This window comes from Podarcis gaigeae (assembly GCF_964106915.1).
Source record: "Podarcis gaigeae genome assembly, chromosome: 8".
Classification (NCBI taxonomy): domain Eukaryota; kingdom Metazoa; phylum Chordata; class Lepidosauria; order Squamata; family Lacertidae; genus Podarcis; species Podarcis gaigeae.
In genome coordinates this window covers 7,797,506-7,822,080 of record NC_139684.1, presented here as the reverse complement: position 1 = coordinate 7,822,080, position 24,575 = coordinate 7,797,506, and the positions used below count along the sequence as shown (strand labels likewise).

Here is a 24,575-nt window from a genome sequence, read left to right as displayed (position 1 = left end):
CCAGGAACCACGATGAGCTGCAATGTCTCCACAGCTGCAAGGGCAGCACAGGAAGCAGCTAAATAGCAGGCAAGGCACTCTGCTCCCTTCTCGACAAGGCTCTGAAAGTTACTAGCCCTGAATGGACCTACAGTAGTCATTGCTGGCATGACTAGAAAAGAAACCAAGAACTAGCTAACTTTTACACTACTGCACCTGATTGCTTTGAGGTCATCCTTGTCTGCAACTAGCTAGGTGTTCCTTGGTGGTGCTAAGAGCTTCCTTGTTCGTTCTTTTCTGTTTCTGATTCCTGTATCAGCAAAGCAGGAATGGGCTATGTCACCCCTAAGCAACACACATTCCTGCTTTGCACCTAAGCAGAAACATCATACGTTGGTGATGTGATTTGGGTGGGTTGTTTTTTTTTAATACAACACACACACTTCTCCAGCTCAGTTCAGCAGGCATAGGCTTCCACCTTCCAGCTGAGTGATTGAAAGCGGAAGAGAGCGGAGGATATGGCAAGGGATTTCCCCCACCAAATTACAGTGGAAGGAAACCACAAGGGCTGGTGTCCAAAGCCAGCTGCCTTCCTCATTCTAGAAGGACAGAGCCTTAGAATTCTCCAAGGCCTGCTGATGAAGCTCTTCCAGCAGGAATTCTAGAAAACAGCACTTTCACCTTGATAGATGTTGGCAGAAAACAGAGGAGGGTGTAAAAATCTTAACAAACTGTAAGTGTTCAGTGATCTCAGCCTTAGCATGATGAAGAGAGGAAAGTTCCCCAAGTTCAGTCCCCAGCCGTCTGTGCATCTGTCTGCCTCCGCTCCTTATTTCCTGCTCAAAGCCGAGTGTGGTTGGAAAAGGCCCTATGCACAGAAGAGGCTAAAGGGCAGCCACAGCTGCCTCCTACCTTGTGCATGTGGAAGAACCACTACATAGCCGGACAGCTGCACGTTGCAGGCCGTTCCGCACTCCAGGGGGATGGGGAAGCGCTGGAAGTGGTGCAACATGTCCAAGATGGAGGCAAAGTGCAGGTGCTGGACACGACACTGGCCTCTCTCGGTCAGGGAGAGCCGTAGGTGCTGCCAAGGTAAAGGAAGCAGGAAGATGCGTGTCAGTGACAGCAGCCAATTCATACAGGTCATGTAAAAGTTTCAGCAAGGATCAGAAGGGCGTGTGCAAATCCCATCACCTGAGCTGGGGGAAACCCCACTGCCTAACCTTCCCCATGGGACCTGATGTCTTGGACTACAAATCCCATGAGCGCAAGTCAGCCACGGCCATGAGAGTTGTAGTCCAACTCATTTTTCTCTCTCTTTTTTAATTGCATTCTCCTCTCTTGCACTGAACATAATAAAAGTATACCAATCCACTAAAAGACTGTCTTTTCATTTCATTCCTCTTGTTATTTTTTGTTTAGTAATTAATTTTTCCATCCACACTAAATGCCAGACATCTCGACCATGTGTTCAATGCCCCATCCTTTAAGAATTTCCAGAATCTGGCCAATAAGAGGCTTAAAATTCAGATTTATATTGTCCCCTGGGTAAAGATTAAGTAAAGCTAACTCTGCGCCTTTGAATATTTTTGGTCCAGTTAGCTAATTCGTTTGAATACATCCTCCCAGAATGTGGCTGCCTTATCGCAAGTCTCCTGGACATTTAAAAAAACGCTATTTAGATATGAAGTACAAGTGGGATTTCAACAGTGCTCCAGTTCTGGGCCATGAAAGCCCGCCTGCTAACGTACTGACTGGTGTCACAGGGAGTCCCCTCAGCAAGAGACGCTATACCTTTGCTCTTCCTTGGAAGTTGAACGTGAGGACGTAGTCTCCCCTGCGGGTTTCACTCTGTCGGATGAGGAAAACCCCATGTCCGTCAAGGCCCTGGTGCTGAACCAGCTGAGCGGCTTTGACTCGAGAAATGGGGCCATGGAACCAGGGGAAGGATGTCAGGTAGTGGTCGGTCTTCTGGCCGTTCTGGTCTGGGAGGCTGGGTGGCATTGCCCCTAGGGGAGAAGGAAGGGGACTCAGCTGTCACTTTAATCAATTTCTCCCCCCAGAAAAGCTCAAGGCAGCTATGGTAAAAACGTGTTGCACCACACACAAGTGCTTACAGTTTGCAGAGCCAGAGAATTAGCAACACAAAACTAAAAATAGGCAGCTTTGTTAGTACAGTGGTGCCTCACAAGACGAAAAGAATCCGTTCCGCGAGTCTCTTCGTCTTGCGGTTTTTTCGTCTTGCGAAGCAAGCCCATTAGCGGCTTAGCGGATCAACTGTTAAGCGGCTTAGCGGATCAGCTGATAAGCGGCTTAGCGGATCAGCTGATAAGCGGCTTAGTGGCTTGGGGAAAAGGGGGGGGGAAATCCCGCAGGGACTCGCAAGATATTTTCATCTTGCGAAGCAAGCCCATAGGAAATTCGTTTTGCGAAGCACCTCCAAAACGGAAAACCCTTTCGTCTAGCGGGTTTTCCGTCTTGCGAGGCATTCGTCTTGCGGGGCACCACTGTATCGGGGAACTCCCTTCTGCTGGTTCCCCAGAGTCCAGTAGCTTGAACTGCTCAACCAGATGTTTCTTGGTACTTTTTCTTGAAAGGCATAGGAGAAGAGCCCCCTCCAACCTCAGACCTCACCACAGATGAGCCCCAAATACCTTGGTTCAGGGAGTCCGTGCTGCTGTTTGTGGGGCTTGCGGTCACAGCCTCTGAGTGAGAGTCCGAGATCAGCTCAACATCTGCGCCTTCTGACCTGAAAGAGAATGTTTCTGATTGTGAGACACCAACAGGACAGATAAAGTCCCTGCTCCCAAGGCCAGCAACAAAGGATAAGGCAAAGAAAAGCAAAAATGCAAAAGAAAGAGCTGCCTGATGGGGGTGAGGACTGGAAAACTTGAAATTCCAGGAAGAAACCCATGTTGTTTTCTCTCAGCATAAGGCAGTGGTGAGGCTGCTGGCACTATACTTTAAAGGAAAGAGACTTTTTTGAATGCCTTTGTAAGCAAGCCTATAAGATGAAGGAAAACACATTGGTCAGAAGGGTTGGAATGGAAATGGGTTTTGCAGTATGAGGTTCCACATGTGAGATCACATCCATCCTTACTACTGTCGAATCATAATACTTTTATTATAGTTTTTATAGGAAACATGGTTAGCAAATACATGGAACACCCAGGCAAATGAAGCCATGTGGCAAAAGCCATCAATACACGGCCTCAGAATTGGTGCTCCTGTCAGGCCTGAGGTGCAGGGCCAACGAAGAGGCCAGATTTAGTGGCCCTGCTCACTCCGCAAAGGATGCCATGAACTTGGGGCTAGCCACAGACTTGAGGGGTTGGGACCACATCGCTAAGCCTTCTCCTGAGTCCAAGGCAGGGCCATTCACAGGGTTCCCCCCTGCTAACAACCTGCCTCCAAAACTAGCCTTAACCCTCCCAACAAACACCTTGAGTTGGTTACAAAACTCTTTCTTCCTATACACATCACTTGAAAACTGCTAACCACCCAACGATTGGTCTGCTTGTCGTAGCAATCATGATATGCTGTTGTAGACATTGTAGGATTATTATTATTGCTTTCATCATTGCTCCTGTTATTTATTACTTTGTATTTTATTGCATTCCCATTTCAGTTCTGTAGAACGCAATGGAAAATACTGTGATAAATAACAAAATGCAAGGCAAGAAATAGAAGCAGCAATAAAAATGCAATCAAAACGACTAGTTCATGCACTGCTCCCAACACTGTGCAGCTTGTGAGCCACCGGTGGTCCCCAGACCAGAATTTGGGAACCCCTGCCTTGAAAATTAACCTTTGGAGGAGGAAGAGAACTGTTGGCATTACAGGGTTATTCACACGTTGCACTGAACACAGGTCCAAGTTGCCTGGTGCATGAACAGGTGTTTGTGTGAAAGAGATTTGTGCAGCACAATTATTTGGGCACACACAGATTACCGTATTTTTCGCCCTATAGGAAGCACTGGCCCATAGGACGCACCTACATTTGGGGGGGGGATAAAGGGGGGGAAATTGTTTTTTTTTTCCCCAGGCGCGGGGCTGGGGCGGGGGAAGCCCGAGCTTCCCCCGACCCCAGCTCCCAGAACAGGAAGCTCTCCGCAAGCCCAAGCTTCCCCAGCCCCCAGAACGGGACCCAGAGCGATGCCAAAGCTGCGTGAAAGAAGTACATTTTCCAAGAGGTGTGAGAGAGAGACTGGCCTTGCATCCACCTGGGCATCCCCCACTCTGACTTGGGAAGGACTTTAAACCCCCAGATACACGAGAGGAAGTTCTTGCTTCCTATGGACTCCAGGGCTTAAAACAAATTTCCCAAGCCAAGCAGAAGAGAAGGTGCAGAAAGGACATGGATTCTGCAGTCCAAGTAATAATAATAATAATTTATTACTTATACCCCACCCATCTGGCTGGGTATCCCCAGCCACTCTGGGCGGCTTCCAACAAGAGATTAAAAATACTAAATTAATTAATTAATAAATTAAATAATAAATTAAATAATAAATAAATAATAAAATAATAAATTAAATAAAGAAATTAAATAGATCAAGATTGAATTCCTCAAGCAATTCTTCAGCTTTCCTGCATCGTTGCACACAAGGAACACCTAGTTCCACACCGTTTTCTTTTGGGTATGGCTATTTTCATCACAGAAGCCATCCTTACTCTGGGCGTTTTCACCTCTAGGTCAGTCCAGGCTATAGAGTACAGGAAATACCCAGTAAAGGATAGTGTGGAGTTGGAAAAAGATAAAAAAGGGCAATAAAGAGGATAGTATGAATCCCCCATAAGGAAAGCCTGCCGTGTTTGGGACTTTAGAGAAAAGGTCAGTAACAAGAGACAGTATAGAAGTTTATAAATTATGCCTGGCATGGAGAAAGTGGATAGACTAAGGTTTTTCTCCCTCATAACTCTAGAATTCGTGGGCAACCCATCGGGCTGAATGTTGGAAGTTTCAGGACGGGCTTTAAAGAAGCAGGTTTCTAACCCTCATGAGGTGCTGAGAAAACTGGGGGAGGGGAAACATTCTACGCACTTCCCTGTCTTCCAATCCCTTCGGTCCAGAGCTCGCTTTGTACCAACCAAGGACCAGCCCTGGAACCATTTTTTAGGGCCTAGATTACGGCCTGCAATACATGAAGCAAAAGTCAACGCGAGAGACTCTGAGCATGTGAACCTGGATCTGCACCGCGCGATAAGAGAGAAAGAAAATCTGTGCCAGGAAAAGGTGGACCCCATCTTAGTCTGCATTTTAAAAGATAATCTTGTCTAATTCGTTCTGCATCTGCTAATCAAGGCAGCCCAATGCCCTCCCTTGCTTCAGATATTCCACAAGGAATCGCTGTACACATTCAAGCTTATCTTCCAGCCATGGGGACTAGAAACCCTCTTTTTTAAATAAACAAACACCTGGAGAACTGCATCACACAGCCCTGGAAAAGAGAGCAGTGGGGCAATAACTCACCCTCGATGGAGACACTCTTTAATTTCACACATCCAGGAACGCAGTTGCTGGTCATCTCCAGCCTCAAATACAAGATCCATGGAGGTGTTTACCTGTGGCAGGGGGAGAGAAAAAGAAGATAAACACTGGGAGTTCTTCATAATGCTGAGGCAATGCTGTCTAGGTTCAGATTGTCTTTAAAACCCCATGGGATATCCACACCCTTTAATTAATTTCATAAAATGTATGTCAGTATGCATATATACTAACAGTAACAGCTTCAGCTTGGCCTAGCAGCATACTGACATCCAGTGAAAATCTCAGAGCACAGGAGATATATACTGCCCAGGAATAATAAAAAATTATTATTATTATTATTATTATTATTATTATTATTATTATTATTATTTTATACCCCGCCCATCTGGCTGGGTTTCCCAAGCCACTCTGGGCAGCTTCCAACAGGAGATTAAAAATACATTAAAACATCAGTCATTAAGAACCTCCCTAAACAGGGCTGCCTTCAGATGTCTTCTAAATGTCAGAAAATAGGTTTTTTCTTTGACATCTGGTGGGAGGGCGTTTCACAGGGCGGGTGCCACTACCGAAAAGGCCCTCTATCTGGTTCCCTGTAACTTCACTTCTTGCAGGGAGGAAACTGCCAGAAGGCCCTCGGTGCTGGACCTCAGTGTCCGGGCAGAATGATGGGGGTGGAGACACTCCTTCAGGTATACTGGGCCGAGGCTTTAAAGGTCAGCACCAACACTTTGAATTGTGCTCTGAAACGTACTGGGAGCCAATGTAGGTCTTTCAAGACCAGTGTTATGTGGTCTCGGCAGCCACTCCCAGTCACCAGTCTAGCTGCCACATTCTGGATTAGTTGTAGTTTCCAGGTCACCTTCAAAGGTAGCCCCACGTAGAGCGCATTGCAATAGTCCAAGCGGGAGATAACCAGAGCATGCACCACTCTGGCGAGACAGTCTGCGGGCAGGTAGGGTCTTAGCCTGCATACCAGATGGAGCTGGTAGACAGATTGCCCTGGACACAGAATTGACCTGCACCTCCATGGACAGCTGCGAGTCCAAAATGACTCCCAGGCTGCACACCTGGTCCTTCAGGGGCACAGTTACCCCATTCAGGACCAGGTAGTCCTCCACACCTGCCTGCTCCCTGTCTCCCCAAAACAGTACTCCTGTCTTGTCAGGATTGAACCTCAATCTGTTAGCCGCCATCCATCCTCCAGCTGCCCCTGAAGTGTCCCTCCCTCCCATAAGTGCAGCGAATGCATCAGGATACCTTCAGCATCTTGAGGACAAAGGTGTCTGCGTGGTCCGGCATCTCCAGGCGAGTGCAGGGACGGATTTCTTGGATCTCTGAGCAGGTGGTCTGCAGCTTTGGCTTCGAACTCTACGGAGAGAGGCAGAGAAGCAGCTGTGGTGAGTCCGCGCACTGGTTGCACAAGCGAGGCATCCCTCAGAGGATCTGGACTACGGGTAGAGCCGAACCGTACATTGAAAGGCACATCAAATGCACATTCAAAACACGTATCTTGCCCCCAAAGAATCCTGGGAACTGTAGGGTGCGGGGAATTGGTCTGCGAGGGGGAAATTGCAGTTCCCAGGATTCTTTTTTTTGGGGGGGGGTGTCATGTGCTTTGGAAGTGCACTGTGGATCAGCCCTGTACCTCCTGTCAACCTCCTGCCTGGTGAAAGCTATAGTCAAAAACATCTGGAGCATTTCCAGGTTGGAGAAGCAGAGATCGTGTCCTAGGACTCCTGAATGAGCAAAAAAAACCCGGACCTAACATTTAGGGTTTATTATTTGATTTGTTAAAGTATTTGTTTGCTTCTGGTTATGTGGGCATCTCAATGAAAATCACTAGAGGAGTCAGGCAGACTCTTCAAAAACATCCTTAGAATCTCATAAAAGGCTGGCAGCAGCAGCCAGGAGACAAAAAAAAAACATTTTCAGCAGGTGTTGGAAGTGCTTGACCATTTGCACATGCCTTATTTTGGATGGGGAGTTAAGGAAATAAGGCTCACACACACTACCCACCTTGATCCTGCTAGATTGGATCAAAATGTCTAGCTTTCTGTCTCTGAGAGATGCCAACAAAACATCTCTGGCAGGACAAAAGAAAGGCAGAAATCTGGCAGCATTGTTGCAGCTCCGCCTTCCTATGGTTTCCAATAACTGGTTGGAATTCAGAAGCATTGCTGCCTCGTCCATGAACCTCTCCAAGCCTCTTAAAACCATCAGAGTTGGTGGCTCCCCCACCTTCTCCTGTCAATGGTTCAGAAATTGTGCTCGGGCGGCAGCGGGAGGCCCATTAGCTAAAGTGGTGCTTCAGGTTAAGAACAGTTTCAGGTTAAGAACGGACGTCCGAAACGAATTAAGTACTTAACCCGAGGTACCACTGTACACGCGGGATGCGGGTGGCGCTGTGGGTTAAACCACAGAGCCTAGGACATGCTGATCAGAAGGTCGGTGGTTCGAATCCCCGCAATGGGGTGAGCTCCCGTTGCTCGGTCCCTGCTCCTGCCAACCTAGCAGTTCGAAAGCACGTCAAGTGCAAGTAGATAAGTAGGTACCACTCCGGCGGGAAGGTAAACGGCGTTTCCATACGCTGCTCTGGTTCGCCAGAAGCGGCTTAGTCATGCTGGCCACATGACCCGGAAGCTGTACGCTGGCTCCCTCGGCCAATAAAGCAAGATGAGCGCCGCAACCCCAGAGTCGGCCACGACTGGACCTAATGGTCAGGGGTCCCTTTACCTTTACCACTGTACACAGATTCTATCTGTCATTCCACCCTCTGTTTAAAAGCTACCCCAGAATTCAGCTGCCTCTGTGGCTCAGCCTTTCAGGGGCCAAAGTTCCAAGCAATGATGACATGTATCTCTCACTGTAAAAAATTGAAGGACCACAGTTTCTGGCCTCTTCAGACCCCAAGGGGCTTTGACAATGGCCGAATGGGTGCAGAAGCCACCTGGGGAGGAAGGCAGAGATCAAGACATCCCTCCTTCCACTCTGATTTCTGACAACACCACTGTGAGATACTCTGGGTGGAGAATCATGGTGAATTTGCATTCGCCCAAACAGCTGAAAGCGGCCAGGGATTTGACCAAATAAAACATGCTAAGGGTGTTTCCTTAGTGGGAGCAAATGGTTTGGAGGTGGGCAGGAATAGGAATGTCTTGGGGGGGGGGGGGACTTTTGATGAAGAGGGAGAGGAAAAGAAAGCTAGGGCAGTATAGTGGTTAGAGTGTCGGACCAGGACTGGGAGAGACCAGGGTTCAAATTCCTTAGTTGGCCATAAAGATCGCTTGGTGACTTTAGGCCACTCACTGCCTCTCTCAGTCTAAGCTAGGACATAAATGCAATAAATTATAATAAATACATAAAGCAGCAGTTTAAGAACAGAGAGACGGAACTAGAGAGAGAATTAAGAGCTTAAAGCAGCAAGTAAGGATCCTGTGGCCTTCTAGGTCATGGGTAGGCAAACTAAGACCTGGGGACCGGATCCGGCCCAATTGCCTTCTAAATCCGGCCTGTGGACAGTCCAGGAATCAGTGTGTTTTTACATGAGTAGAATGTGTCCTTTTATTTAAAACGCATCTCTGGGTTATTTGTGAGGCCTGCCTGGTGTTTTTACATAAGTAGAATGTGTGCTTTTATTTAAAAGGTATCTCTGGGTTATTTGTGGGGCATAGGAATTCATTCATTTTTCTCCTCCAAAATATAGTTTGGCCCCCCCAAAAGGTCGGGGGGAAAGTGGACCGGCCCCCCGCTGAAAAAGTTTGCTGACCCCTGTTCTAGGTAGTGGTATATTCCAACTCCCATCAGCCCTGCTCAGAGCTGCCAAGGATGATGGGAGAAAGAATTCATCAAAGAAAGATGAATTCAACAGCTTGTATAAATGATGCAAATGATTCCCGCCCCCCTGCATAACTTTAATCTACTCATGCTCCCAAGGAAGCCCCCAAATCCTGCCTGCTAGAAATTCCAGACCCTCCAAGTGTCCCCTATTTTCCAGGGACAGCCTGGAATTTACATTTACAGAAGCCATCCTGGTTTCTGATTTGATCCCATAATATCCCGCTTTTCCTTAGGATGTCCCTATTTTCATAGGAGGGTATGGAGTTACGTGACCCCTGAGCCAAGGGGATAAGAAACTATACAACCTTTAGAAGACATCTGAAGGCAACCCAATAGAAGGAAGCTTTTTAAAACGTTTTCTTAAAACGTTTTAAAGATAAAACATTATCTTTTTATATATGGTGGAAGCCACCCAGAGTGGCTGGGGAAACCCGGCCCTATGGGCGGGGTAACAACAACAACAACAACAACAACAACAGAATAGGATGTCCCTGTTTTCATCAGAGAAATGTTGGAAGGTGTGCAATTCAGAATCTGATTAGACCACTCCAGCTTTGAGATTACACCTAGTAACCCAGATTGCTTTAAAGCACAGACTGACTCCCTTCTTTGGCAATCTTCACAGAACTCTAGCCCAATGGTTGCCATCGATTTGATTTGATTTGAATTAATTTTATAATTAAATGATTTTAGAATGTTGTATTATTTTATGGTTGTTAGCCGCCCTGGAAGGGCGGGATATAAATAAATAAATATTATTGTTGTTAGCCACGGCTGGGGAGGGCGGGATATAAATAAAAATTTATTATTATTATTATTATTCTCCGCTGTCAAGAGGACTAGAACCTTGGAACTTAAGCAGATGTATTTTCAGCAGAGAACCTCACTGTATTCAGTGACCACTTCCACTTCCCGTGCTCCCTTGACGTGATGGAGGAGCACAGAAAGTTCCTGACGGGTGGAAAAGATTCCATGCGGTGCCCGTTATGTCTGTAAGGGTCTCTGGACCGCAGGGGATGTGCATTCTTGCTCCTCCCACACTGCTTCCGAAATGCTACCTTCCTTGGTAATTATGCCACCCCAAGAAACCAGGAGGGGAAAATGAGGCAACAGCTGGGACCAGTTCCCCCAACTGAGGCAGCAGGACTGGCACAAAAAGGGTCGGATTCTGAGAGCTGGCGTGAGGCGCGGGAATGCTGAGCCAATGCAGGAAGCCTGATGACGCAATCGGTTTACCAGACAGGCCGTTTCCATCCCCAGCTGATGGGCTGCTTGGATTTTTCCACAGGCGGAGAGCCTCAGAACTCCTCTTGGCCGAGAGGGGCGGCCGGCGTGACTCACTGGCATTAAGGAGCCATGAGCCACTCAGGGTCAGCGGTGTTAGCAGAGGGGCAGCACGGTGGCAAGCAGGCACCCAACCAGCCAAACCCCAGGCCTGATGGATGCTGGCAAAGCACCACCCTGCAAGGCTGTGGGGGGGAAACAGGGGACGGCCGGCTCTGCTGGAGGTTACACAAAGCAGCAACAAACTGAAACGAAAACAACCCCACAGCTGTTGGAGATTCCAGCATCTGTGAAACCGCTTGCAGATCGAGGGCTGCAGAAGTCATCCAGGAAATGGGAGGAAGACATTTCCCCAGGCGGAAGGCGCAAGGGAACAGGAGGGGAGGCCAGCTTAAAAGGAGGGGGCCCCAGCAGGCAACCCGAAAAAAACAAATGCCCCATTCACATGTCCTGGAGTCAGTGCTGGGCCATCGGCTTCACCTCTTGCCAAATGATATTCCCAAAGATGGTGAACATATGTATTAATCAACACACAAGAGCAGATCATTTAGAATCACAGAATCTTAAGAGTTGGGAGGGACCCAAGGGTCATCTAGTCCAACCCCCTGCAATGCAGGAATCTCAGCAGATGGCCATCCAACCTCTGCTTAAAAACCTCCATGGAAGGAGAGTCCACAACCTTCTGAATAAGTCTGCCATTAGCTAAAGTGGTACCTCAGGTTAAGAACAGTTTCAGGTTAAGAACGGACCTCCAAACGAATTAATTACAGTGGTACCTCGGGTTACATACGCTTCAGGTTACATATGCTTCAGGTTACGGACTCTGCTAACCCAGAAATAGTGCTTCAGGTTAAGAACTTTGCTTTAGGATGAGAACAGAAATTGTGCTTTGGCAGTGCGGTGGCAGCAGGAGGCCCCATTAGCTAAAGTGGTGCTTCAGGTTAAGAACAGTTTCAGGTTAAGTACGGACCTCCGGAACGAATTAAGTACTTAACCCGAGATACCACTGTACTTAACCCAAGGTAAAGCTAAAGGGACCCCTGACCATTAGGTCCAGTCGTGGCCGACTCTGGGGTTGTGGCGCTCATCTCGCTTTATTGGCCGAGGGAGCCGGCGTACAGCTTCCGGGTCATGTGGCCAGCATGAGTAAGCCGCTTCTGGCGAACCAGAGCAGCGCACGGAAACGCCGTTTACCTTCCCGCCGGAGCGGTACCTATTTATCTACTTGCACTCGGACGTGCTTTCGAACTGCTAGGTTGGCAGGAGCAGGGACCGAGCAACGGGCGCTCACCCCGTCGCGGGGATTCGAACCGCCGACCTTCTGATCAGCAAGTCCTAGGCTCTGTGGTTTAACCCACAGCGCCACCCGCGTCCCGTAACCCGAAGTACCACAATAATAATAATAATAATAATAATAATAATAATAATAATAATAATAATAATTCATCATTAATAGCAGCAACAATACCACCTTCCAGGTACTGGGCAAGTTAGTTGGTGGTGCTGGGGGGGGAGGTGGGGGGAGGAGGCGAATCGGATTTCCTTGTTGCCCTGGAAGGGGATGTGGCCGAGACTCCCAAAATATCTCTGCTCTCTCTGCTATCTGGGGGGGGGGGGGTTTGCAGGGAATCTGCTTCTGCTTTCCATCTATGTCATGCTGTTTTTGTTCCCAGTTTTGCAGCCTTCTGAGGTTTGTGGGTTGGTGAGTCATGGGCCACTTTTGTAATCCGGAGCCAAATGCAGCAGCGGCAGCAGCAGCAGCAGGGGCTCCGAATGGTCAGCTCGCTTTTGTCAGGAAGGGGGGGGGGTAGGCATCGCTAAACGGCACTGCCTATTATAATATATGCCATTTAACATCTACAGGAAACCGCTCATTCGGAGCTCATTCGGAGTACGTTGTCAGCAATATGCCGACCACACTCAGCTCTGCTTCTCGTTTTCATCTGCAGGTGAGGCAGTGGAAGTGCTGGACCGTTGTCTTGCCTCGGGACTGGACTGGATGAGAGCCAACAAACTGAAGCTCAATCCAGATAAGACAGAGGCACTTTTAGTGGGCGGTTTCCTAGACTGGATGGATGGGAACTTTCCCTGCTCCTTATGGGGTCACACACCCTCTGAAGGAGCAGGTACGTAATTTGGGGGTACCCCTGGACCCTTTGCTGTTGCTCAAGAAAGCTCATACCAAGAACAAACTTACTGCTGTATTTTTTCGCTCTATAAGACGCACCAGACCACAAGACGCACCTAGTTTTTGGAGGAGGAAAACAAGAAAGAAAATATTCTGAATCTCAGAAGCCAGAACAGCAAGAGGGATCGCTGCGCAGTGAAAGCAGCAATCCCTCTTGCTGTTCTGGCTTCTGGGATAGCTGCGCAGCCTGCGTTCGCTCCATAAGACGCACACACATTTCCCCTTACTTTTTAGGAGGGAAAAAGTGAGTCTTATAGAGCAAAAAATACGGTAGTTGGTCTCCAAGGTGCTCCTGGACAATTTTTTTATTTTTTTATACAGTCATACCTCAGGTTGAAATAGCTTCAGGTTAAGCATTTTCAGACTGCGCTCCACGGCAACCTGGAAGTAACGGAGCGCGTTACTTCCGGGTTTTGTCGCTCGCACATGCGCAGACGCTCAAAATGACGTCGTGCGCATGAGCGGTGAATCACGACCCGCACAGTCGTGTGGACGCAGGTTGCATTCGCTTCAGGATTCAAACGGGGCTCGGAATGGATCCCGCTCGCATCCAGAGGTACCACTGTATATATTTCTACTGTTATCAAGGCTCTAATAACCTCTAGGCTGGATTACTGCAACGCATTATACACAGGGCTGCCTTTGAGGACGGTTCAGAAACTTGCAACGGGTACAAAATACGGTGGCTAGGCTGGTAATGAGGCCATACAGTTTGAACATACGGTACCGCTCCTGGCCCAACTGCACTGACTGTCAAATAGCTTCCAGGCCCAATTCAAAGTGCTGGTTTTGACCTATAAAGCCTTAAACGGGTCAGGACCGCAATACCTAAAGGACCGCCTCTCCTCATATAAACCACCCGAGACTCTCCATTCATCATCTGAGGCCCTTCTTCGTGTACCTCCTCCATGAGAGGTCCAGAGGACGGGAACATGAGAACGGGCCTTCCTCTTCAGCCAGGCCTTGGGCTGATTAATATTCTACAGCTTTTTAAATGTGTTTTTGTGGGTGTGTTACTGTTTTGTTGCTTTCTGTGTTCACTACAGTGGTACCTCAGGTTAAGTACTTAATTCGTTCCGGAGGTCCGTGCTTAACCTGAAATTCTTCTTAACCTGAAGCACCACTTTAGCTAATGGGGCCTCCTGCTGCTGCTGCTGCTGCACCGCCCGCCGGAGCACGATTTCTGTTCTCATCCTGAAGCAAAGTTCTTAACCTGAAGCACTATTTCTGGGTTAGCTGAGTCTGTAACCTGAAGCGTATGTAACCTGAAGCGTATGTAACCTGAGGTACCACTGTATTTATTTGCACTTCAATAATGATAATGACAATAATAATAATAATAATTTATTATTTATACCCCACCCATCTGGCTGGGTTTCCCCAGCAACTCTGGGCAGCTTCCAACAAAATATTAAAATACAATAACCTATTAAACATTAAAAGCTTCCCTAAACAGGGCTGCCTATCTTATGTTTTAATCTTGTGAACCACCCTGAGATCTTTTGATGAAGGGTGGTATATGAATCAAATCAAACCAATAATCAAATCAATAAATTCCACCACGTCCTAGACACTTGTGGACAGCAGCACCACCATCCAGCCCCTCTCTGGGACCAGCCAGGTGTCCGAAGGCTCTCTGTACACCTTGACCTTTTTCTTTGCCATGCCCAATAAAAACGACCCCTGGGGTGACATGCTGTCGCCATGACACCCCAGGCGCACAGTGTGGTGTCACTGCGTCACCTCAAGCATCGTCTGCATCAGACATTGGCCACATTCGGACCACACATTTAAAGCTCTACGATACAAAATTCACAGCTTCCCCCAAAGCATTCTGGGAGCTGTAGTTTGTTAAGGGGGCTGAAAGGAGGCCCCTTATTCCTCTCACAGAACAGTAATACTGAGTGGTTTAACAACCAATCCCTCTTCCCAGGGAACTCTTAAAAAATTCATATTTTAGTGCAGTAGCCCCCACATTTTGGAACTCCCTGCCTATTGACACAAGGTAGGCACCTGCTAAAAACATTTTGAGTGGACAGGCTGCCTGGATATGTAGAATGCTGATACACATCTAATCTGTTTTAAGTTTATCGTTGTATTTAATCAGGATGGCAAATGTTTTATGTTGTTGTTGTTGTTTAGTCGTGTCCGACTCTTTTTGACCCCCTGGACCAGAGCACGCCAGGCACTCCTGTCTTCCACTGCCTCCCGCAGTTTGGTCAAACTCATGCTGGTAGCTTCGAGAACACTGTCCCACCATCTCGTCGTCCTCTGTCGTCCCCTTCTCCTTGTGCCCTCCATCTTCCCCAATATCAGGGTCTTTTCCAGGGAGTCTTCTCTTCTCATGAGGTGGCCAATGTATTGGAGCTTCAGCTTCAGGATTTGTCCTTCCAGTGAGCACTCAGGGCTGATTTCCTTCAGAATGGAGAGGTTTGATCTTCTTGCAGTCCATGGGACTCAAGAGTCTCCTCCAACACCAGAATTCAAAAGCATCAATTCTTCGGCGATCAGCCTTCTTTATGGTCCAGCTCTTACTTCCATACATCACTACTGGGAAAACCATAGCTTTTACTATACGGACCTTTTTATGTAGAAAACCTTTTTATGTTTTATATACATGCTCATAACTGTTTTCACTGATAATTTTATTGTTTTCTTCTTTTCGTAAACTGCTTTGTTGTTTTGTTTCGTACTGAAATTCTAGGACATAAGTAGATAACAGAAACTGTCCCGCCTACAGTTTGTACGATTGCACGAGGGTCGTTTTGACGCCAACACATCACTACGAAAACAGAAAGAAACAAAAAACAAAACCTCTGTCTCTCCCCCCCCCCCCACAACATGCCCATCAGCTTCGCCCAAATTTGCTCTGCGGTTCCTCAGAATGCAACACCAGGAACAGACAAAAGGCAGAGAAGCAGGGAGTGTTAGGAGACATTTGGTGGCGAGAGATAAAGAGGCGGGCAAGTCACCAGGCTCTGCAGCGAAATAGAACAGGGTGTCCTTTCAACACGTAAAACACAAACAGCACGCTCTTCGGAGGTCCCCCACCTCTGCAGGATCCAACCAGGTTTTTTTAAAAATCTTGCAGATGCTGAAATGCATTTGCCATTGTGATAGGAATTTTGAGGTCTTCGATATATGGTAATGTTCATGACCGCACGTACATTTTGATTCCTAAACTGAGCAAATGTTTTCTCTGCAAGGTCAAAGTGGAAAAGCCTCCCCATTGTCTTTTCCTTCACAAATCCTGTCTTAAGGGTATGTCTGTGTTTGAATAGGATGTGAGCCTGTGACCTGGCCCAGGAACTAAGTATTTATCATTACAAAAGACTGGCCAGGCTCCCCAGGAAATCCAATCAAGTAACCTGCCAGACAGGAGATAAACAATGACAGGAGAAAAACAACATTTAAATTTCTGTTTAGACCGCCTTTTTTGTGATATATGTATGATGTATCTGAGGGGTGGTCTTAGGTTACACCCCTTCTGTGATGTATGTATGATGTTTCTGGGGGTGGTCTTGATCTACAGGGTGGCAATTTCAAAAGTCTTTATAAGGCCTTGCACACCATTGTTCTGGGTCCCTCCTCTCTCCTGCGGGTGAGGGGAGCACCCTGTTGCAACAGATCAATAAAGATCAAGCTTACTAGCTGCTTTGCTTCTCAATATTCTCTGGTTGGCCTCTGTTATTCTCTTCTACCAATAGGGAACCTATATAAGGATTCTATATGGGCTCTTGGATACCCCATAAGGGAAAAGGGCAAATTTTTGTTTACATCACCATACATAACTGATGGAAAAAAATTATCCCCCACCCCACCCTTTGCAAAGACGGGCTGGGGGGCGGCAGCAGCGGGAGAGATAAAAACAACAAGGAGAAAGAATTATAAATGCCAAAAGCACGGAGAGCAGTAAAATACACAGAAGCTTCTGGACAAATAAAAGTTATTAATTATACCCTGCCTGCTAATTTAGCAGGGTGGGAGCGGGGCAAATGGTGGCTATTCCAGCGACGGACTTTGAAGTTAACAGAGTCTCCCAGATGGGATGCAATTATCTCCGTGACAATGCACTGCGAGACCCAGAGCAACTGCAGGAAGCCTGGATAATAGAAAAAGTAATGAAATTTAACCTGCCAGACATCAGGGAAGGGCCTTTAGCTTCTGCGTTGCAAGCAAAGATCCCAACAGCATCCTCTGGGAGAGCTGGGAGAGACTCACGGCCTGGAATCGTGGAGAGCCTCTGCCAGCCAGAGTAGGCAATATTGAGCTAGGTAATTGGGAGCATAAGGGTGGCGCTGCGGGTTAAACCACAGAGCCTAGGACTTGCCGATCAGAAGGTCGGCGGTTTGAATCCCTGTGACGGTGTGAGCTCCCGTTGCTCGGTCCCTGCTCCTGCCAACCTAGCAGTTCGAAAGCCCGTCAAAGTGCAAGTAGATAAAGAGGTACCGCTCCGGCGGGAAGGTTAACGGCGTTTCCATGCACTGCTCTGGTTCGCCAGAAGCGGCTTAGACATGCTGGCCACATGACCTGGAAGCTGTACACCGGCTCCCTCGGCCAATAAAGCGAGATAAGCGCCGCAACCCCAGAGTCGGCCACGACTGGACCTAATGGTCAGGGGTCCCTTTACCTTTACCTTTAATTGGGAGCATACCACTAGGCTGCTGTCGAGGCAAAGTGTACTTTAATGCCAGCAGCGCTCGCTTGCAGGGGCCCAGGCCCTTATCCAGGGTTTGTGTTTCCTGGGTTTTTGCCTAATTGCAGGAGCGGCAGAACACGCCCTCTATGGCATATTAAATGGCAGAGACGAGAGAGGATTTCAGGTGGAGGGCTGGCTTGAGGAAGAGTGGACGCCACGGCCTGTGTCCTTTTATAAATCAGTAAGCTAAAGGTTTAGCTGACAGAGAAGTAAATTATTTCTTAGGGGTCCAAGTTAGCGTCCAAGTTGCTGATATTTCAGAAAGCTGTCCTGAGGCCTGTATGTTTCTGACTTGCCTTCTGAGAGCAAGTGTCAACACGTAAAACTGCAAATCCGACCTTCGTTTCCGTTTTGAGCTTTTTGGCAAAGAAGCAAACCTTATTTATACTGAAACTCAATTAGCAAGCAATTCACGTAGTAAGTGTACATGATTCATGTACTAAAAATTCTCCCAGTTGGTTAGGAGCCCTAAAAATAAGGAAACCTGCCAGATCAGAGGTTGGAGAAGAGGACGGATCCCCAAGAGGCCGGAATCGAGTGCAGAAAGCAGAGTTGGTTCCACTATTTATGACAAAAAAAAGGGGTACAAAACCCCAAGCAGACACTTCCACAAAACGCCACCAGCTTCCACGGTTCAAAACTTTCATTTCCTCTACCCCACAAGAGAAGTGGTTCAGTGAGGTTGAAGTGTTACTCAAAAGAGGATTCCCTCTGAGGTAGGGCCCATTCTGCTGCCTCAGGGACAGAGGAGGCTGGCACCCTCCTCCTTCACCCGAAGGCTATTCCCCCTCCCCAGCCAAGTAATCTGCCTGGGCTCCAGTGGGTGGAGCTCAAAACTCTTTAAAAAATGCTGATTTAACTCAAGTCAGGATTAAATGGGTGGCACTGGGTTCTCACTGCAAGGGTATATGTCAGATATGTCAGCACGGGTGCACATGCTACCATGTGCACAGCAAATTCTGAGAATTCTGCCCTCTTTTGTTGCATTGTTAAAATAAAACTGTTAAAAGTTCAATGCATTCCAGAAATAAAGCATATAGCATAAAAGAAGAGTAGAGCAATAGAAACATGCAGACAACTCTATGTATGTATCCAAAATGAGCAGGTAACAGCAAAGGTTGCTAGGTTCATAGCTGGGGCAATCAGAATAAGGGCCACTAACTGGACTGCTGATTCAGGACTTTAAATTGTGCTCTTATATCAAATTTATTTTTCTTCATATACAGTGGTAACTCAGGTTAAGAACTTAAATTGTTCTGGAGGTCTGTTCTTAACCTGAAACTAACTGTTCTTAACCTGAAGCACCACTTTAGCTAATGGGGCCTCCCGCTGCCGCCGCTGCACGATTTCTGTTCTCATCCTGAAGCAAAGTTCTTAACCCAAGGTACTATTTCTGGGTTAGCGGTGTCTGTAACCTGAAGCATCTGTAACCCAAGGTACCACTGTACTGTAATGTTTTACTGTTGCTATGGCCATTGGCTAATGCAAATAAAGTTTTATCTTATCAGCTAAGTATGCGTCCACCGCACCTTTCCTCCAAGGAAAGAAGAGCAAGGGTTCTTCATTTATATCCTAACAACAAGGTAGGTTAGGCTAGCCCAAGATTACCCGGTGAGCTTCTATGTCCAAGTGGGTAACTTGGGTCACCCCAATCCTAGCTCTGAACAGGGATGGTTTTGCTGTAGCTCCTGAGTACCGTTCACAACTCTGCTTCTTCATCTACGGCAGACCCAAAATTCTACACCCCACTCTTCTCCTCCGCCTGCCGCTGGGTTGCGTTAAGAATAGCTGCTGTGGTTAGGAAGAGCATAGCTGCTTCAATTGCCTGTACAGATTGCTCAGAGGAAGGGCAGTTTAGCGGTTCGTGCCTTGCACGTAAAAGGGTCCCAGGAGCCCAAGCAGGCAAGCAGGAGACCTCTTCAGGCATGGGACCCCATGGTGATTCGAACCCCAGCGCCTGCAGAGGACTTGTGGGAGTCGTTGGGTGCAGGGATACCAAAGGCGTCAGAACGGCCAGTTCTAATGCTTTATTCTTGCAGCGAGTCAGGCTTCCAGGCCTAGCCTCCTCTTGCAGAGATGCAATACGGACACCGCAGCAAGGAAGCAAAATTGCACATATTCTTTATACACAAAGCAACATGCATCACACTGCCCAGGACCTCCCATCGCTCCACCTGCGCAAAGGAGGGCATAGGAGGCAAATACCCAATTATTACAGATAGCTCCCCTTTCTGGGCTTAGAGCCCAGCATCCCAAGCCCACAGATAAGGACAACATCAACGCAAGCCAGTTAGCTTATACCCAAGCAACTGAATGTAAGCAGGCCTGAGCTCATTGCAGCTACAACAACTACCAATTCATTGTAAGGTTATCTTCGCTGCCAAGATGGTGTGAGTGGAACTTCTGGGACAGTTCACCTTTGGTTCAACAGACACGGAGCCCAGCTGGGGCCACAGAAGAACCTGCTATAGGCCTAAGGCAGCCTGATGTTCTAGTCTTGCCCGTACCCCCAACAACCGCCCCCCCGCCCCAAACCCTGCCCCAAACCCAGATTCCCCTCCTTTGCCTCTGAGACTTTTCTGGAACAAAGGCAGCGGCTCTCAAGGGTCTCTTGCAGAAACAAAGGCCTTTCTAAATACAGTGGTACCTCGGGCTTCAGGTTACAGACTCTGCTAACCCAGAAATAGTGCTTCAGGTTAAGAACTTTGCTTCAGGATGAGAACATAAACCGTGCTCTGGCGGCACAGTGGCAGCAGCAGGAGGCCCCATTAGCTAAAGTGGTGCTTCAGGTTAAGAACAGTTTCAGGTTAAGAACGGACCTCCGGAACGAATTAAGTACTTAACCCGAGGTACCACTGTACCTGCTAATTGGAGATAACAACAGCAGCAGCAGCAGCAGCAGCAGCAGCAGCAGCAGCAACAACATATCCTGCCCATCTGACTGGGTTGTCTCAGCCACTCTGGGCAGCTTCCAACATAATATAAAAACACAGCAAAACATCAAACATTAAAAAGTTCCTGGGGCTGCCTTCAGATGTTCTACCCATGAGCATTTATCAGTCCTTCTCATCTCAGGAGGAAGCAGACCTCGTGGCCAGGAACGACAAAAAGAAACTCTTTATCAGGCAGCTCTTAGAAGTCTCACGCGGAAGAGTCTGCGTGAAAGCAATCCTGAGAGGACACTGGGAATGATATGCCAGCAAGGAAATCTAGAAGGAAACATGAATATGACGGAGCCCGGCCTTGCAAAGGCCTTGCCAGAAATGGCTTCTGCTCCTGTTTACAGGACGACTATAATATGGTATACTGGTTTAAACATCTATGTGAAAATCCAATGACATTAAAAACACAAAATTGGGGGTGCAGAGAGAGAGAGAGAGTCATGGCCGTGTGAATCCCAACGCACGTCCCCACCCACTAGGGAGCATCGCCTTTCCATCTCAGAAGCCACTGTTCCGCCACGTGCTCTCTGGGGAGCACAGAAAAGGAAGAAGTTCTAAGAAACAGCAATTCAGAGAAAAAGCAACCTCAGAGCTGCCTAGAACTGAGAACACAGAGGGGCGGGGGAGGAGGAGGGGGGGAGAGACCAGGGCATAAATTAAGAGAAAGAAAGAAAATGAAGAAACTAAAAGAGGAAGTGATACATTCCTGCGATAAGGAGGCCAGCAAAGTCCGGTCTTCGAAGAAGCCTCCACCAGCCACTGCAAAAGGCTTGCAGGGGATAGGATGCAGAGGCTGGGCTCCCCCTGTTCTGAAGATACCTGGGTGAGATTTGGAGCCACAGCAAGAAAGGGACATTTCCAAATACAGTGGTACCTCGGGTTAAGTACTTAATTCGTTCCAGAGGTCCGTGCTTAACCTGAAATTGTTCTTAACCTGAAGCACCACTTTAACTAATGGGGCCTCCTGCTGCTGCTGCTGCGCTGCCCGCCAGAGCACGATTTCTGTTCTCATCCTGAAGCAAAGTTCTTAACCTGAGGTACTATTTCTGGGTTAGCGGAGTCTGTAACCTGAAGCGTATGTAACCTGAAGCGTATGTAACCCGAGGTACCACTGTAAAGCACCCCCACTCAAGGACTTTTCAGGAAGATGAAAGAGGTTGATATGTCCAAGCCTTTTCAAAAACCCAGGAGTGGCACAAGCTGCCCTCACATGCCAGTCTCTAAGGCCGTCCTTTCCAATTACAGTGGTGCCTCGGGTTACAAACACCTCGGGTTACAAACACTTCGGGTTACAGACTCTGCTAACCTGGAAGTAGTACTCGGGTTAAGAACTTTACCTCAGGATGAGAAAATAAATTGCGCAGCAGCAGCAGAAGGCCCCATTAGCTAAAACGGTACCTCAGGTCAAGAACGGTTTCAGGTTAAGAACAGACCTCCGGAACGAATTAAGTTCGTAACCAGAGGTACCACTGTACAGACAAAACATAAAAAAAAACCAAACTGGTATAAAATGGTCAAAACATGCTTAAGATCTGGTTGAGTGGCGGGGAATATATAAGTGAATTATGCATCCTTCATTACACACTTTGGAAAGTATATACCTATAAATGCCAAACATGGATGGATACAACAACAGCAGGCTTGTGAAGTTAGCAACAACCTTGGAGTCAGTGGCATAATATCTAAATAAAGAAGATCAGAATATCCAGTGCCGGATTTACGTATACAAGCTATATAACAAGCTATAGCTTAGGGCCCCACTCTCTTGGCCCCCACCAAAAAAAATTCACTGTTAATATACTTCTTCTTAATTGTATTTCAGTTCAACAATTACTTTGATAAAATACATATTTTGTTGTGTGCAAATGGCTTTAGATACCTATTAGGTCCATATATGCAACACAAAAAAAGAGCGACATTTTGTTGTTGACAAAGGACAGCTGGACATAATGAAGGGCCCCATTACCTTCAGTAGCTTAGGGCCTCATCAAACCTAAATTTGGCCCTGGGAATATCGAAATAAAGTTCAGGATAGCACACCTCTCCAAAAAGAAAAGTGAGCAGAAAGTGGTTTAGGCTCTTCTGACGATAAACTAATGAAAGAAATGGAGACCAGTTCAGCTACCATAAAATCCACTGTGATAACGTCACCTCTGACTACTCTGGAAGTGCTTCTAAGATGTGGCATGCTGCACAATTAATAAAGCTGCACCAAGCTTTTAGTCCTCTTCATCTGTGGCTTAATTCGCCCTGGAACATCACAACCAAGATGACCAGAGTGTGCCAGGAGAGGTTGACTGGCGAGTAAGGGGGGTCCATGTACATTACCTTGAGATTCTTGGAGGAAAAGGTGAGATTTAAATGTTTTAAATAAATAAAATGGGTTTGACACTAGTACAGCTACTGTGGTTTGCTCCAGGAGAAGTTTGCTCAACCTGACGTATTTATATAAGAAGAAGAAAAAGATTACCGTGAAATGTTTTCAGTTTAGGGAAGACTTGGACAGCTCAGAGGTCACTTGCAAGCGAAGAGATATTACTATCTGCTCCTTGCCATTACATTTCTAACTCACCTTTCCTCCCAAGGAGCTAAAGGTGGTTCTCTACGCTTTCGATCTCATCCTCACAACAACCCTGCGAGGTAAGTTAGGGCTGAGAGGCTGTGACCTGTGAAGGGTCACTCAACGGACATCATGGCTGAGCGGTGATTATTGGAGAGTTAATGATCTAAGAACGCTTCCACAGTTTTTTTGAACCATGGAGGCTGAGAGCATAGACACTGTGGCTAGAAGCCATCGATTTGCCTCTCCTCCATGAATTTGTGAATATGCTGTGACCAATTGCCCAGCGTGAAAAAGAGGGTTGTCCGGAGGCCTCCCTCCCCCCATTCCATGATTATGATTAAATATTATTATTTAAATTTATTACCTGCCTTTCGCCTTAAGGTTCCAGGGCAGGTCAGAACAATTAAATGTTACAAACAGTGAAAAACAACTTACCATGGTACACTACTGCCTTGCAATATTTGGCTGAAGGGTGACTTAAAAGCATTTCAGAATATTAAATAAATGTGGGTTCAGAGGCAGCACAGAATAGGTGGATGATGTGGGATCCAACTTCCTCAGCATCTTGTTTTGAACCAAAGAAAGATCCCAGTCCTCATGGATGTAGTCTTCTACCCAGCAAGCAGTAGATGGTAGTCAAAGCTAAGAAACGGTGAGAGACTTTGACTACCGCATCTTCCCCTGCCTTTCCCCTCAGCTGGCACAGGGCATGTTCTGTGTATTGACTGCGAATGAATCATGCGAGTTTCTGCTCAGCATGAATTCGTACACATCTCAGAATTCAGTTCATCCTACTACAGAATACTATTCATTAACAGTGGTACCTTGGTACTAGAACGGCTTGGCTCCCAAACAAATCGGCTCCCAAACACCGCAAACCCGGAAGTGAGTGTTCCGGTTTGCGAACATTTTTCGGAAGCCAAACCTCGGACGTGGCTTCCGCTGCTTCTGATTGGCTGCAGGAAGCTCCTGCAGCCAATCGGAAGCCATGCCTTGGTTTTCTGTTATGTACTGAAGTTCTCACCCTGGGCCAGCAGGGGGATACTGTAGATAGTTATGCAAATGAAGGATTGAAAAGTGACGTTCAGTGATTGGATAGTTTGTATGCAAATGAAGGATCGAAAAGTGACGTTCAGTGATTGGATAGTTTTAGAAAATGGCAACAGTTACATTGTTCTGGAGCTCTATATAAGCAGGCTGACTGAGCCCCCCAGCTTAGTTCTGTTCTGACATCTGAATAAAGAAGAGGTGTTTGAAAAATCGCTGTGTCGTCTGCTATGTTCGCCCACAACTTAACATTTTCAAACCATTTCAGGAGTCGAATGGACTCCCGGAACGGATTAAGTTTGAGAACCAAGTTACCACTGTATTTAGGTACAGTTTTTTTATATATAAAAAATAAGAACACAGCACTTCTTTTTGTGCTTTGAATATCTGTCACGAGTATTTCTCAGGGGGGTGGGAAGCATATGGTAGTAGGTTTGGCTGACATTACTCCTCTTATTATTATGGTTATTGCACAGGGATCCACTCTGGTCAGGATCAAGGGGAAGCTACAGGTCTCAATAGAAAAAAAAACCCCAGCAACTATT

The 24,575-nt window shown here is 47.2% G+C and overlaps 1 protein-coding gene across 2 annotated transcripts in view; it reads right to left on the bottom strand.

The window, feature by feature from the left end:
• Window positions 1-24,575, bottom strand: part of SH2B3 (SH2B adaptor protein 3) — a 67,242-nt gene that overhangs the window by 1,879 nt on the left and 40,788 nt on the right. For both annotated transcript variants that reach the window (XM_083753278.1, XM_083753279.1), the window contains exons 3-7: window positions 6,728-6,838; window positions 5,453-5,544; window positions 2,634-2,728; window positions 1,774-1,988; window positions 892-1,063 (exon numbers count right to left, since the gene is read on the bottom strand). In XM_083753278.1, the coding sequence (XP_083609404.1) occupies window positions 892-1,063; window positions 1,774-1,988; window positions 2,634-2,728; window positions 5,453-5,544; window positions 6,728-6,838 (685 nt within the window). The remainder of the gene's footprint in view (window positions 1-891; window positions 1,064-1,773; window positions 1,989-2,633; window positions 2,729-5,452; window positions 5,545-6,727; window positions 6,839-24,575) is intronic.